The sequence below is a fragment of the Drosophila subobscura genome, chromosome A (genome assembly GCF_008121235.1).
Source record: "Drosophila subobscura isolate 14011-0131.10 chromosome A, UCBerk_Dsub_1.0, whole genome shotgun sequence".
NCBI classification, from domain to species: Eukaryota; Metazoa; Arthropoda; class Insecta; order Diptera; family Drosophilidae; genus Drosophila; species Drosophila subobscura.
In genome coordinates, this window is record NC_048530.1 from 10242285 (window position 1) to 10257338 (window position 15054).

The following is a 15054-nucleotide window of genomic DNA, read 5'->3' on the forward strand; positions in this document are numbered from 1 at the left end:
ATATTTAGGTGTTGGGGACACACTGTCGCCAATTGGGCTAGTGCAAACACTGTCGCAATATTGTTTTTATAAATTGACGTGTCAAAAATTGATGTAAAAAAAGTTCTGCACATATACCGATTTATTCAGCCATAAAGTGGATGGAGTTCTTGAAAAGTGGCATCAAGACCGTCTTAGGCGGCACAGAGCCAGGGCAACAGCCCAGCGCTGCAGAGACGGTTGAGAAGCTGGTGGATCGAGTTTACTCCTCTACGTTGCTGGAGGACCGTCGAGATGCTTGTCGGGCCCTCAAGGCGTTGTCGCGCAAGTACCGCATCGAAGTCGGCGCCCAGGGCATGCCACCTCTCGTTCAGGTGCTCCAAAACGATGGCCAGGATACAGAGATTATAAGCTATGCCCTGGACACCCTCTGCAATATTGTCACCAGCGAGGAGTTCGAGGAGGAGGCTGACAACCCCACTGTCTCGGTGAATGTCGGCGGCCAGTTTACGGAGATGTTCATCAAGACTCCGGAGAATGTCACCATGATAATGGGCTATCTGGACGAGTACGATTTCCGGGTGCGCAGAGCAGCCATTCAGCTGATCACCTTGCTAATATCAAACAAGACGCGCGAGCTGCAGGACCTTATCCTCGTCAGCCCCATGGGGGTCTCCAAGCTGATGGACCTACTAACTGACAGTCGAGAGGTCATTCGCAACGACGTCCTTCTGCTGCTCATCGAGCTGACCAAGGGAAACTCGAATATACAGAAAATTGTGGCCTTCGAAAATGCCTTCGACCGTTTGTTCGAGATTATCCGAGAGGAGGGCTGCTCCGATGGCGGGATTGTAGTGGAAGACTGCCTCATACTGCTGCTGAACCTGCTCAAGAACAACTCGAGCAACCAACAGTTCTTCAAGGAGGGCAGCTATATACAGCGCCTGGCCCCCATGTTCGTGCTGGCCGAGGAAGTAGAGGCCGGCTGGTCCCCGCAGAAGATGTCGAATTTCCACTGCCTGCTCCAGGTGGTGCGCGCCCTGGTCACTCCCAGCAACCAGCAGCAAGTAGTCACCGCCTGCCAGCGCGTCATGCAGAAGTCCCAGCTGCTAAACGCTCTCTGCGAAATCCTTATGAGTAGCGGCGTGCCGGCGGACATCCTCACGGAGACCATAAACGCCGTCGCGGAAGTAATTCGAGGCGATCGCGACAACCAGTGCGAGCTCAGTCGCGTGATGGCCCCCAGCAATCCACCGCGCCCAGCCATCGTGGTCCTGCTCATGTCCATGATCAACGAGAAGCAGCTGCTGGCTCTGCGCTGTGCAGTGCTCTACTGCTTCGAGTGCTTTCTGTACAGGAACGCGGATATTCAAAGGGCGGTGGTGCAAACCCTGCTTCCATCGAGTGCGTCAGATGTGAGCTCATTATCGACGGGCCAGTTGCTCTGCACCGGGCTCTTCTCCAGTGATGCGCTAGCCAACTGGTTCTCGTCGGTGGCCATCATGCACACCCTTGTGGAGAACGTGGCGCTGAAGGAGGAGCTTCTCCGCGTTCTGCTGGCCCCGACGGGCGGACAGCGCCCCAACACTCTACTGGAGATGTGCACCAATTTGATGCAGCGAGAGCGGACACGCCTGCAGAGCAAGGTTGGGCTGCTGATGCTCCTCAGCGTCTGGCTAGCCCATTGTCCTGGCGCGGTGAAGGCTCTGCTGGAGACGCAGGGCACCACAGTCTATCTGACCGCCCAGCTCTGCTCCAACGAGCATGACGAGCGTGAATTCCTGTTTCAGGGCATGTGCGCCTTCCTCATGGGTCTTTGCATCCAGTTTAACGACAACTCTCTGCCCAATCAGCGACGCGAGGACATCAGCCAGCTGATCATCAAGCGCATTGGCCAGGAGACCTTCTGCAACAAGCTGGGCGAGGTCTCGCGGCACGAGGCCTACAGCCGGGCCTGCAAGCAGGCCCAGATCAGGGCCAAGTGCGCCGGCGAGCTTCTGCTCGACTATGAGTACTGCAAACTCTATAAGGGCCTGGAGGCGTTGATTGCCAAGCTGGTAAGCGGGTTCGACGTGGATGGGATAGAGCTCACTGAGCTGACCCTCAGCTCGGAAGCCTCGGCTCTGGTGTCCCAGTACAAGGGCATTATCCGCGGCATGGACGCCCAGATTCAGACTCTCCAGCAGTCCGTGAAGGAGCTGGACCAAGAAAACGTCGAGTTGAGGGAGAAGCTGAGGGAGGAACAGTCAGTCAGGGCTCAGCTCTCTGATCAGAATACCCTGCTAAAGGCTCAGCTTGGAGCAACGGGCCAGACTTCATTTCCGAGGCAGGAGACATCCCAGGACAGAGAGGAAGAGCTGAACACGGCCAGATATCAGGCCAACATGTACTTTGCGGAAAACATTCGGCTCACCAAGGAAATGGAGATGCTACGCCAGCATCTCGCGTCCGAAAAACAGCGAGCAGATGCTGCTCAAGAATCGCTTCTGGTCACCCAAAAGGATCAAGAGGATCTTCTCGAGCTCCTCGCCGACCAGGAGCTCAAACTAGCAAGCTTTGAGAAGAACACGACGTCGAAGTCAACTGAGAACCAGAGCCAAACCCACTCCGAAACTGCGTTGCTGGAGGGAGTGCCAAGCGAGACTGCCAGCAGATAAAGACCACCACCACATTCAGATCGGAATGAGGATGGAAGAGATTTTGACCATGCCAAGTCAGAAACGATTGCTTGACTGTCGCCAACCTCAATACACATGCATACATATGTATTTATGTACATATGTATGTATACACATACATATGTACATTCTGTGTTTTTTATTTATACACTTACCAACCTACATAAATATATACATACATACTGATAAATTCGTGCTTAGAGCGAAATGGAAATCGGATTTTGAATATTTTCATTGGCGGCGCTTGAAAAGCGTATCGGACTACTATTACCTAATACTAGTATTAATGCCTCCTTCCACATTGGTTACCCGTTAATTTATGTAACTACACAAACAAGTACCGGTTATTATGCAGACATATGTATATGTACATACATACATATTTACATACTTAATACATACAAACAACATAGCAGGATACTATTTTGCGCCTAAACAAAAATATTATTTAACTCTAGGCTTTCGATTTTTCAAAGACTGCGAATGAACTATTCCGATTTGCATCCGCTGTGCTCGAAGTCGGGTTTGACTGAAGGAAGCATTCGTTATGATCGAAGGCTTTAAAGGGGCACGAACGCTATATTTATGTACATATGTACATAAATGCTTTGTTGTTCTTTTATGAATACTGTGAATTCATGCAGGTCTCTAATACAAACGAGTAGAAACGTTTGTGAGACGCTTTGCACGCGTCACAACTTTTATACCCGGTACTCAGTCAGTATATATGTATGCATGTACATATGTACATAGAATTTTTGAAATCTGGTATATTTTTTTAACGTACGGACGGAGGGACGGACAGACAGTCATGGCTATATCGGCTCGGCTTTTGGTGCTGATCACGAATATATATGCACACTTAATAGGGTCGGAAACGTTTCCTTCTGTCTTACATTTTTCGATCACAAATACAGTATGCCCTATTTATTCTTCGAGTACCGGGAATAAAATCGCTTTGGGAATGAAAAGAAAAGAGATGTCAAAAGAAAGAGATGGAAAAGAAGTATGTACATGTGTACATACATATGTACAGCTGAACTTTTGTAAATTAAAAATATGGTTCTTTTTTTTCGCCGTGACTGTAATACTATTATATTTTGTGGATATTTGGTTGCAAGCAAATCTGTGATTTAGCCGTAACGTCAAAGAGGTTGGAGTATTTGAGTGGTAACAAGGATTCTCCTCTCCATCTCTATTGACAAGTTCAGGATCGTGTGATTAGGTTGCACCTCCTAACACTATTTTCGAGCAAAATAATAACAACGTTCCACAAAAAACCTTTCAAGTACACTTTACAGTACAACCTGGTCGGTCGGTCTTCATATTTGGAATATACTACCAAAATCGTATTTTTAACTTAGGGATGGGCTGAAAAGAAAGACGCATGGGCCTTTTGATCTGCATGATTTGTATCGGTTATATGATCTTGATTTGTATATGTCTGGTATGGCCTAGGCTAAATCGTTATGATCTGTTGGCTGTCTTCCACACATTTAACACAACAGAAAAGAGAATGAAGAACAAAGTGCTGGGGGATCAGAAAACTTATAAACCCCTTTTAACGAACACATAATAATATAGGGTCCCGTCACTAGACTAGTTTGTTAGGAACGAAGCAGCTTGGGCTGCGGGCAGCTCGACAATTTCAAGGAATCAGATGTCATGCCGGACTGTGGCATAATCCTATACGCAACGGCAGGAATAAAGAAAACTTCCTTTTCTGCATTCACATGGATCTATTCTATTCAATATTTTCGGCGATAATCACTTCGTTTACGTCATCTCAGCTCATTATTCTCACTTTGCGTGTGCACATTTTTCACAGGAAAAAAAAGAAACTGAATACAGCAGTGTATACCATTTTTCACATTTATTAACATAAATGGGTACAATTTTATTTCTGATTTCTGTTTTTGTAGAACATCATCTACTCGTGCTTATACACAGATGGGGTCGTTTGCTGCATTTACTTCTTGTCACTTGAGATAGAACTCTTCGACTCCCGGATAGAGGCAGAGCGACGACGCTTGGCCTCCTCGCGCTTAGCCTTAGACTCCTTCTTGCGCTGCACCAACAGTTTGGCGTAGTCGGCGGCAGCCTCCTTGGAGGCAGTCTGACGCTTCTTCTTCAGCGCGATACGACGGTGTTTCCTCTGCAGCACGACAGGGGTGATCAGACGCTGGATCTTGGGGGCCTTGGAAGTAGCTTTCTTGTTGTCCTTGGCGGGCAGAGGACGGCGCACAACGTAACGGCGCACATCATCCTCCTTGGTCAAGTTGTACAACTTGCGGATCTTGCTGGCACGCTTGGGACCCAGACGACGGGGGATGGTAGTGTCGGTCAAACCAGCAATATCCTGCTCGCCTTTCTTAATGACGACCAGAGCCAGGACAGACATGTTGGCGTCCACAATGCAACCGCGCACAGACTTTCGCTTGCGCTCGCCAGTGCGGCGTGGGCGGTAGCAAGAGTGGCCCTTCTTCAGCAGTAGACGCACACGACCTAGTCAAAAAAAGACGTTTATTGACAATCAGTAAGTGCCGGCTTGAGGGATTCAACAGTCTCTTACCATGGGTCAGGACACCCTGCTTCATGGGGAAGCCCTGCTTGTCGTTGCCTCCGGCAATACGGAGCTGGTAACCCTTCCACTCATCACCGAGAATATCGGCTTCCACAGCCTGGCCCATACGCTTCTCATAGAATACACGCAGCTTGTGTTCGTCGACAACTTCGAAAAGCTTTTGGCATCCCGTAGCGGGATAGGAAACGTTGAGCTGCAACACAAAACATAAAGTTCAACACCATTAGTTAACACCATAAATATGTATGTGTATTCATATATGTATAAATACAAGATATCTCAAAAACTATCTGTTATTATCACTGCAATCACTAATTCATTTCATTCGAAAATAATTTATTTGACTTCTATGGTGCTAACACATTTGTATTCATCCAATATTTTTTTAAATTCTTAGCGTTTATTGCACGATTTTAACAAATTTTTTGCACACCTTCATGCTGTTGGTCTGTTTGCAGGCAGCGCCGAAAAAAAAAGAATAGGCCGAGGTCTGTTTGCAGCCAGGGCAGGGTTGGAAAAGAACGCAAAGAGGAAATAGGGATGGGACATGCGCTAGTTGTACTGACAAGTATCGATACATTTAAGCTAGCGATAGTGGATTCGAGCGCCTAATTTAAATCATTTATATAGCCTAGTACTTAGATCGAAAAAAAAACTTGCTAGCAAAATGTGCAATATATTTTGCTAGCAGCAGAGTGTGACCAAAGGTGAAAACCGTATCCCGTACAGTTACACTTCTCAGGAAGCTGTGTTGTTTTGTTTACCTCTTTGAAAATGTGTGAAAATTGAATAAAAGGTTAAAAAAACAATGAATGCAAAATTGATTCATGCAGGAGATTATTTTAGTGAGACTGGCGGCCCTTGCATGATCGGAGGAGGAGGACAATCAGCGAAATAAGCGAAGACAACTTTGATTAAGCCCATATCTGCAGGAAAGAATCCAGGACGGTTGTTGTCTATAAATTTGAGTACTATGTATAAATCATATATATATATATGTGTTCATTTATGGAAACCCATGAAAAGATACCCTTTGCATATTCCGAAGTTTGAAAATATGACTTCTTTGATTGGTGGAGCAGCAAGGCCGTGCCAAGGAATATTTGCACCCGTTGCAAAGTTGTAAAGCACCCATCCTATTCAACTTTGGATAGTTTCGAGCCCAGATTGTCGCCATCGCCCCTTGGCACGACCCTGTGGAGCAGTACTTGGTCCCAAAAGGAAAAAAACTTCAAACATTTTGTTAACAGCCCAGCCGGGTCTGTGTCTTGGCAGCATGAAGATACTGGCGTTCAAATAAGTTAAACAAATTTAAAATGCAAATAAATTCAATATAATCTCATTAATCTATAAAAAATTGTTTCTTTTTTTGCCGTTTGATGGCCCTAAGCTCGTTTAGAAGCACGGTGGTCATTTATGTTTCAACTTCAGCGGCATTTTTGCCTCCATACGATTGAGACTTATTCCTTTATTCCGACTTTATTCCGAGAGGGTACCTAGCAAACAGAGAGTAATGTTTGCTAGGTACCCTCTCGGAATAAAGAACAGATCTATATTTGTCGAGCTGCTGGCAACATACCAACGAATACCCCACAAATACTATCAATACCACAAAATACTATCGGCTGACTTTCTAGATTTAGTCGGCCAGTTTTTTTACGATCTGAGTACTGCCTGGCGTACTTGTGCGCGACAACATTTCTTATCGGTTCCATACGAATATCATCCCTGATTTTTTTAGCGACCCCTTTTTTTCCATCTGAGTACTAGGCTTTAGAAACTACATATTTGTATGAAACTTGGAGGTGTGTGGTGGTGTGTTTTTTCAGAGTGGATATGGAGCTTGGAAGACAACAATGCATAGAGAAAGCACCGCATGATTGGATAAGTCCTTTCCGGCGGGACAGAAATGCAAAATAAACTTTTATCCCTTTATAAATTCATAAAATTAGTACATTTTTCGTTCGACTGCATTAATAAGTTTTAAATCGTCTTCATATAATGCTATTTTTTAGCCCTCTTGAGCTTGTTTCGTCTTTTTCCTTCTTTGTTTCTTGTTTCTATCGACAGAAAATGGATTCATTCTTTCTTTCGCTTGGGAATTTCTAGTATTTAATCGACTGCTGTTTTGGTATATTTTCTGATGATCTGAGTACTCAACTACAAAATTCTGGCTGAAAAATTGTTTGCCGAACAAAACGCAGGGCAGATTTCTTATCGTTTATATGGGAATATCATCCCTGATTCTGTCGCAAGAATATTTTAAGTGTCTGAGAACTGGGCTATAAGACAACTGATTTCATTTCGTCTCCATTGGGTCACACCTGATTCCATCGACGAAAAATTTAGCGCATCTGAGTGTCTGAGTAATAGGATTTGCGTCGACCATGAGACACATATTAAAAATTGAAGGCAAAGGGTGCAGTCCGACTGAAAAAAAGCAAAAATAACGAAAGAACTAATCGCATTAATTAAATATGATTAACCATAATCATTAATCCTTTTAGACAAATAAAATATAAGATGCAAATTAAATCTACTCAAGACAGTCAAAGAGGGGCAATTATATGAAATGGTATTTTTTCGTTATTTAATTTCAATGAATGTAGAACCACAGGTGGCGGAGGATGTGCTTGGGGAAGAGCGACTCCAGCTGGAGAAGTACATTTCAATAACTGTATTTAATTTTAATAAATATGTAAGCAAACAGCTGACTGATAAGTGTAACCGAAAGGCATTAACAACTGGTCATACTCTGGCGATAGCAAAACATTTTTACGATTTTCTGGTTGCAAGGCACTGAACGCTAGGGGCCTGAAAACGAAACGATTGGGCAGCCGACGGAACTTTATATAATTTCATCATGTTTCTGGGAACTCATCAAAACATTTTAGCAACCAGCTGGATCAGATTTCTACATATTTGAAATATACGTTTTACGTTTTTCTGCTCTTAAATCTGTACTAGTCTATCTCAAATCCAAACCACATATAAATCCGGTCTCATTGCTTGAGTTTGAAGTGTAGTGGAAATGGTGGTATTTATGCGATAAACCTGACAGCTTAACAACACTGCAATGGTGTTGCCAGCTGTTGTCAATTTTGTATTTGAGTCAACGTGCTTGCGCCTGTGTTTTGTTCCTGTAGACAAATCATCATGGTTACCACAACACAGGAAAATGACGACCTCACCTGGACGTCAACCGTGACGGGTCTTCCCCAAAAGCGCTACTACCGCCAGCGAGCCCACTCAAATCCTATAGCAGATCATTGTTTCGACTAGTGAGCAGATCGTTTTAGAATTTCTGCGGAAAGGTTTTCTGAACTGTTTGTTTCCCACAGCCCAGCTCGGCCGGAGGATGTGGACTGGCGTTGGCTGTACCCGAGCATGCGGGCTGACCAAGAAGTGAGTTTTGCCGACATTGGCTGTGGCTACGGTGGCTTCCTAGTAACGCTAGGCGAAATGTTTCCCGAAAAAAATCTCCATTGGGATGGAAATACGTGTAAAAGTTTCGGACTATGTGTTGGATCGCATTAAAGCCCTCAGACACAGGAGCTCGGATACTGGTGCTTATCAGAACATCGCCTGCCTGCGCACCAACGCCATGAAGTATCTACCCAATTACTTCCGAAAGGGCCAGCTTGAGAAGATGTTCTTTCTCTACCCGGATCCGCACTTCAAGCGCGCCAAGCACAAGTGGCGCATCATCAACCAGGCTCTGCTCTCCGAGTACGCCTATGTTCTGCGCAAGGGAGTGAGTGCCGGCTTGTCTCTCCATTTTATTTAATTGATGTAAACTTTAACATTGATGTTGGTGTCTGCAGGGCTTAGTGTACACCATGACTGATGTGGAGGATCTGCACATTTGGATTGTGTCACACATGGAGGAGCATCCGCTGTACGAGCGTCTGACCGACGAGGAGGCAGTAAGTTGAACGCGGAGCTGAAGTGGAGCTCACAGTGCAGATGTGCTAGAAATTTTAATCGTGTCTCCACCAGAGTACGGATCCGATCACACCGAGGCTATACCAGAGCAGCGAGGAGGGTGCCAAGGTCGCACGCAACAAGGGTGACCACTTCTTGGCTATATTCCGCCGCCTCTAGGGCAGCGTCCGATTTATTAGCATATTAATAATAAATAACAAATTAAGAATAAAACAGACACTATTCATTACTCTGGAGGAGCTCGTTGCGGTAATCTATGCCCTCGCAGCTGACTACAGTCTGTCCAGACTGATTGACGGCGACATTGAACTTGACGCCAGTCATTTGCTCGGCCACGTAGATGGCGGTGCGCGTGTGCTGGGTGAGGGGGCCGCTGAGAAAGCGGGAGCAGCCGCTGGCGAGAGCCATGAAGATAATCAGCTGATCTTGGAGGTTGTCATCCACACAGATCTCCTTACTTATGTATCCAGACAGTTGGGAGGAAGCGTCTGATCCCAGCATGTGAGCCAGAACCTTCTTCTGGCCCAAGGCGGAGGAGCCAAGCACACAGCCAGTGGATGTGTGGGCCACTATGACGATCCCAGCCCCATTGTCACACGCTTTTTCCGGGGAGTGCTTAACCACCTGAATCCGGCAGTCTTGGTGCGGCCAGAGTCTGTGAATTACACGGACGGCCGTCTCCTGCATTTCCGTCGCGAGGATCATGGGTATGCGGCCGGCGCAAAACGACACTCCGTCTACCCACTGGGGCTGGCCGAACTCTAGAAACTGGCCGGCACTCACCTGTCGCACCGGCTCAACGTCCAGCTGGCAGCGTCCGTTGCCCCGTGGACAGAAGCCGTAGTGCAGCACCTTCAGCTTGAAGGAGATGCCGAAGCGTTCGAGGTTCGGCTGCAGCACCTGCAACATGTATTCAATCTGGGGAGCAAAGAACACGTTCGTTCCACCAGTCAAATCAACGCGCGAAGACCTTCCGGCGAAGAGGAGGACGGGCAGGACCGTTTGATAGATCAGCGTGATGCTGGCCGCCGTGTGCGTATCTGCCCTGTACATGTCACCGATTATAGTGCGGGGCGTGAACTCCAGCTCTGTCGATAGAAGAGTGTTGCCGACGACGTCGGCATTGGTAATGTTTTTCAGCAAGTTTACGGCATGCAGGTGCTGGTTGGCCAGGCCGGGCTTGGGCCGGTTGGCGCGAATCTTGACAACGCGGATGGGACGCCTGAGGATGCAACTTAAGCTGAGCGCGTTGCGCAGGGCCTGCCCGCCGCCCTCCAAGTAGGAGCCATCGATTTCCACCAGCTTCTTGGTTTCCATATTTTTAAAAGAAGATTCAAATTCTGTTCTACTCTTCTTTGTGGGGTTGGCATGGGGTGTCAAAAATACATCAAAATTTCAAGATATCGATATTTTTCAAAATAAAGCCCAGAACTCAGATGATTAAAATTTTCTTGCAACAGAATTCCCATGCAAACGATAAGAATATTTTTGTTCGACAGAATATTTCGCAGTCAGCAGATCAGCAGAAAATATACAAGAAAAGCAGTCGATTGAATACTAGAAATTCCCAAGCGAAAGAAAGAATGAATCCATTTTCTGTCGATAGAAACAAGAAACAAAGAAGGAAAAAGGCGAAACAAGCGCAAGAGGGCTAAAAAATAGCATTATATGAAGACGATTTAAAACTTATTAATGCAGTCGAACGAAAATTGTACTAATTTTATGAATTTATAAAGGGATAAAAGTTTATTTTGCCTTTCTGTCCCGTCGGAAAGGACTTATCCAATCATGTGGTGCTTTCTCTAGGATACGGTATATTTACGGTATTTAAAAAAAAAAGAATGAAAGAGTATATATATATATTTATTATCGATAAATCCGCGGTCACACTGCTCCCCTCCTCTCCAATCGACGAATCAAAAAAGCGACCAATAATAATTTTTTGATTGCAGCGCAATTGCATGTTGCATGCAGCCTGAAAGTTGTCACTTCTTCCCTACTGTTGTACTGCCCCATTGGCAAGATGTCCCAAGTTTATTTGCTTCCGGTTGCCGTGTTTCTGGTGTTTCAGGTGACCTTTATTGGCACGTAAGTTCCCTGACAAAGGAATCCCTATCCTGGAACAGGAAGATAGCCATTGACAATTTTGGTTCCCCTTCAAGGTACATTGTAGCTGTCCTGGAGGGCCATGTTGTTCCCACGGTGCCGTATATAAGCGATGCGGCCACCTATTCGCCCGAGAGCTGTGTGTTTGGACAACTCATTAATATCGGCAGTGTTCTGTGTGAGTCTCGCTCTCGAGTGGCTAGCTAATGAGTCATTCCCAAAGCCCGATTCTAATCAGCAACTTTTCCACTTTTTCGTTGCTCCGATTTGCAGTGGGAATCACCATTTATGTGCGATACAGGCAAGTGATGCAGCTCTACGAGCACCACCCAGATCTGGACAGCGCTGTGAAGCGCCACAGTCGCGTGGCGCTGTGGTGTGGTATGCTATCCTGTCTGGGAATTAGCTTCGTGGGCAACTTCCAGGAGACTAATGTGCGCATTGTGCACTTCATTGGCGCCTTTTGCTGCTTTGGCTGCGGCACTCTCTATTTCTGGATGCAGGCGCTCATTTCATACATGATATATCCCATGTCTGGGACACGCATTTACGCCCATCTGCGTCTGGGCATGTCCGTCTGCTGTACGATCCTCTTTATCCTGCTGGCCGTGACAGGACTTATGTCGCACATCCTGTTCAAGGGCCAGAACCCCAGAAAATGGTAAGGAACCGAGCTGTTTCTGGCTGTTAAACGAATCTCTCATAAGCATCTGTATTCCTTCTAGGTATCCTTCGGACGGTGGCTGGTACTTTCACGTGATTAGCACGATTTCAGAGTGGATAATTGCTACCATATTTAGCTTCTTCATTCTAACATTTACCACAGAATTCCGCGATATTTCGCTCTCGCATCCCCACATTGCCTTGATGTCTTACTCTACAACAATTTAGAAACCATTGACCGAGCATTATTGGGATGAGATAAAATAATATTTGAGGGTGACCTGCCGCTCAGCGGACGTATTGATATCATCATCGGATCCGTTTGCTTAAAATACATTTTACAACGATATCGCAAATAGCAATGATATCATATGTAATGAAGCCGATTAAAATAGTGGGACATATGTACGTGTACTCCCCATAAGGTTATGCTTTTTGTTACATTCATACAGTCCTCCCTATTCGACAAGGAAAAACCTTCTGCATGGTGCTATTTCCCTCGATCTCCTTTGCGACGTACATATGTATCTCTCAGTCGGTCAGTCGTTAAGGCTTCAACCAGATTCCAATGATGTAAAATGCATCCAAGGATAAATAAATAGTGGACCTCTGGGCAAAGCTTCCCTATGAAACATTACTGAGGATTTATGTTTATTAATTAAGCATGGTCGATTCTCCCAATTAAAATTTACATCTTTTCGAAATGATGAGAGCTGTGAAATAAAAACCATACTCCATAAACTTTTAAAAATAAAATGTAAAACAAAAATTCATTGTCAAATCTTAGCGTTTGCGGTCCCTGGACCGCTCATCCCTATGCTTGTGTCCGGCGCGACTCCCATGTCGCGAGTCGCCACCGCTGCCTCCGACACTGTTGCGATGTGATGAGGAATAGCGACTGTGCTTTCCAGAGCTTGAGTTGGAATTACGATATTTATCATCGCCAATATTGTTGCTGCCGATATGGCTGGAGCGATCCTTTTTGGTATAGTAGTCGGATCTCTCTCGGGACGATTTCCTGAAAGGAGCCCCTTACAATTTAAGAAACTATTTGGAGGAAAGATCATCTGTCACTTACCTCTTGCGGTGCTTGCTGTGGGGGGAGCTGGAGCGCGTGGCGGATCGCGAGTAGTGTCGAGACTTCTTTTTGTGCTTGGGCGGTGTGCCGGAGCGCGTTCTCGGGGAGCGCCCACGATGGGACTTCTTCGTGCGTTCGCGGCTTGGAGACCGGGAGCGCGATCTGGAGCGGGGGGTCCTTGATTGAGTGCGGGTCCGAGAGCGTGATCGTGACCGAGAATCCTTCTCGGGCGACTTCTCCGAAGGCAGTGGCAGTGGGACGGCTCGCTGGATAAATCCGCCCCAGGCATTATGCGAGCCGTTGTTGCGATCCACCGTGATAACGGCGGGCGGTGTGTTGGCCTCCTTCGTCTTAGTGCGGGCGTCAAGATAACGCTTTTTCAGCTCGTCGACGGCCGCCTCCAGCTTCTCAACGACGGGCTTGGGCCGCGTGTACAGCTCCATGACTCGATAACAAATGTCTGTGATATCGGCCATGGGCACGCGGAAGATGCCGAACCACGGCGGATTGCTGGGCAGCGGAATGTTAAGCTTCCGAGTGCTTAGGTAAATGCAGGCGCAGGCTATCGCCTCCGGGGTGTAGCGCATGAAGACGTCAGTGCGCAATGAATCGTTCATAAAGTTCCACGAAAGCTGCATAAGCTTCTCGTGCTTCTCGTACTGCAGCACCTGCAGGTACATTACGACCAACTTGTGGGGATGCTTTACATGGACGCAAAAGCCCAGTTCCTTGAGTACACGTCGCTCTGCCTTAATCACCTGCATCTTTAGGTTTGTGTAGTACTGGTCCAATACCATGGGCGCGATCTCCCTGCAAGAGAAAAGGGAAAATCAGTCAGATACAGGACACAGTGTACCGGGATTCGCACTTATTTCGCTCACTTTTGGGCCCGCACTTGCTTGATATGGTGGATCACGTTGATGACGTCGCGGATTCGGCGGGGCGCCTCCTCGATCTTGGAAGCAAGGCACACACAGCTCATGGCCACCGTCTCCATGTTGTGGCGCACGAAGCTCTTGGAGTAGAAAAAGCGCTGGAAGAGCACCTGGCCGGTGGCCATTGCAACCTGCGGTAGCCGCAACAGGATTCCAGCCGTCTGTATCAGCTCGCAGCCCAGTATGCGAAGATCCTTTTCCGTCTCGTGGTCCAGCCCGTCCTGGCTGGACGGCGTTACATCAATCTTGCTCTCGGGTATCAGGCTGTTTTCTAATGTCAGCACGATTTTGTTGAACAGACGCGGATACATCGGCTTGGAGGTATCTGCCTCAGTTCCTGCGCCGCCACCATCCTGGATGTCCACTCCCGCTCCGGCGGATATATTGTTCGAGATGTTAACGCTGTTCGAGTGCAGGGAGGTCACGGTGGTCAGCACATTAGAGATGGACTCAACTGTTACCGTCGTGGCCATCACATTGCCGAGGACAATGTTGGAGCCACTACTGCGAGTAGCCATTTGCTCACGGATCTGCAATTGATTTCCTTAAAAATGTATTTAATTACACAAAATTGCAAGACGACAACTTCAGTGCCTTGTACAGTGTGACCAAGCTCTAGAAATGTGAAAGGCCAGACTTGCAACTGGTTAGCAGTGTGACCGCGGAATTACCGATCAAATATACCGACAGACCCTCGGAAATATACCGATATATTTCGGTATAATACTTTAATAATACGGTATTTAGATTCAGAAAGGTATTAAATGCCTTGAAGGTGCTTTTAGTTCGTCCAGTAAAAAAAATGTGTTGCAGTCAAATGAAACCAAAGTCAATTTGTTCAGATTTGTTAGGAAACCTCATATTAGGCACTTTAATACAACTCCCCTACGACCACATGCACCCACGACGAAATAAATCCTTTTTATATTTATCTTTGCTTTATCTTTACCTTATCTTCTGCAATCAATCTAATAAAGAGAAGTCATGAAAATCAGTCAATCTTGTTAAGAATTTAATGATTATTCGAGTAAAATTGCAGTTGTACAATTGAGAGTCCAAACCAGCTGGTAATATTGAACAGAAGAT

At 46.4% G+C, this 15054-nt stretch overlaps 6 protein-coding genes across 6 annotated transcripts; 3 read left to right on the plus strand and 3 right to left on the minus strand.

Moving 5' to 3' along the window:
- The first annotated feature begins 30 nt into the window (after positions 1-30).
- LOC117903375 (general vesicular transport factor p115) lies at positions 31-2867 on the plus strand. Its single transcript, XM_034815344.1, has one exon. It carries the CDS (start codon positions 141-143, stop codon positions 2634-2636), a length of 2496 nt encoding a protein of 831 aa, XP_034671235.1. The 5' UTR covers positions 31-140; the 3' UTR covers positions 2637-2867.
- A 619-nt stretch (positions 2868-3486) lies between these two features.
- Positions 3487-12592, plus strand: LOC117903380 (DNA damage-regulated autophagy modulator protein 1). Its single transcript, XM_034815350.1, has 6 exons — positions 3487-3492; positions 8331-8338; positions 11134-11274; positions 11349-11470; positions 11566-11953; positions 12018-12592. Exons 3-6 carry the CDS (start codon positions 11210-11212, stop codon positions 12181-12183), a joined length of 741 nt encoding a protein of 246 aa, XP_034671241.1. The 5' UTR covers positions 3487-3492; positions 8331-8338; positions 11134-11209; the 3' UTR covers positions 12184-12592.
- LOC117903379 (40S ribosomal protein S6) lies at positions 4540-5809 on the minus strand. Its single transcript, XM_034815349.1, has 3 exons — positions 5675-5809; positions 5230-5434; positions 4540-5162 (listed from the first exon to the last, which is right to left on the minus strand). The coding sequence occupies exons 1-3, from the start codon at positions 5678-5680 to the stop codon at positions 4627-4629; spliced, it is 747 nt and encodes a 248-aa protein (XP_034671240.1). The 5' UTR covers positions 5681-5809; the 3' UTR covers positions 4540-4626.
- On the plus strand, positions 8346-9413 carry LOC117903378 (tRNA (guanine-N(7)-)-methyltransferase). Its single transcript, XM_034815348.1, is given in 5 exon segments — positions 8346-8522; positions 8583-8715; positions 8717-8995; positions 9066-9167; positions 9241-9413. Coding segments are annotated over 5 exon segments (744 nt in total). The 5' UTR covers positions 8346-8397; the 3' UTR covers positions 9346-9413.
- LOC117903377 (RNA 3'-terminal phosphate cyclase) lies at positions 9329-10545 on the minus strand. The gene has a single exon (XM_034815347.1). The coding sequence runs from the start codon at positions 10501-10503 to the stop codon at positions 9406-9408; it is 1098 nt and encodes a 365-aa protein (XP_034671238.1). The 5' UTR covers positions 10504-10545; the 3' UTR covers positions 9329-9405.
- On the minus strand, positions 12549-14612 carry LOC117903376 (cyclin-L1). The gene is made up of 3 exons (XM_034815345.1): positions 13915-14612; positions 13034-13843; positions 12549-12973 (listed from the first exon to the last, which is right to left on the minus strand). Exons 1-3 carry the CDS (start codon positions 14484-14486, stop codon positions 12739-12741), a joined length of 1617 nt encoding a protein of 538 aa, XP_034671236.1. The 5' UTR covers positions 14487-14612; the 3' UTR covers positions 12549-12738.
- Positions 14613-15054: the final 442 nt, after the last annotated feature.

Bases quoted from the DNA above. Each gene is read 5' to 3' on its own strand.
- LOC117903375 (XM_034815344.1), top strand. From the start codon at position 141: ATGGAGTTCTTGAAAAGTGGCATCAAGACCGTCTTAGGCGGCACAGAG.
- LOC117903379 (XM_034815349.1), bottom strand. The intron at 5,163-5,229 runs GTAAGAGACTGT...TTTTTTGACTAG, and splicing joins GCAGGGTGTCCTGACCCATG to GTCGTGTGCGTCTACTGCTG.
- LOC117903377 (XM_034815347.1), bottom strand. From the start codon at position 10,503: ATGGAAACCAAGAAGCTGGTGGAAATCGATGGCTCCTACTTGGAGGGC.
- LOC117903380 (XM_034815350.1), top strand. From the start codon at position 11,210: ATGTCCCAAGTTTATTTGCTTCCGGTTGCCGTGTTTCTGGTGTTTCAG. The intron at 11,471-11,565 runs GTGAGTCTCGCT...TCCGATTTGCAG, and splicing joins TAATATCGGCAGTGTTCTGT to TGGGAATCACCATTTATGTG. The intron at 11,954-12,017 runs GTAAGGAACCGA...TATTCCTTCTAG, and splicing joins GGCCAGAACCCCAGAAAATG to GTATCCTTCGGACGGTGGCT.
- LOC117903376 (XM_034815345.1), bottom strand. From the start codon at position 14,486: ATGGCTACTCGCAGTAGTGGCTCCAACATTGTCCTCGGCAATGTGATG. The intron at 13,844-13,914 runs GTGAGCGAAATA...TTTCTCTTGCAG, and splicing joins AAGCAAGTGCGGGCCCAAAA to GGAGATCGCGCCCATGGTAT. The intron at 12,974-13,033 runs GTAAGTGACAGA...GGCTCCTTTCAG, and splicing joins CACAGCAAGCACCGCAAGAG to GAAATCGTCCCGAGAGAGAT.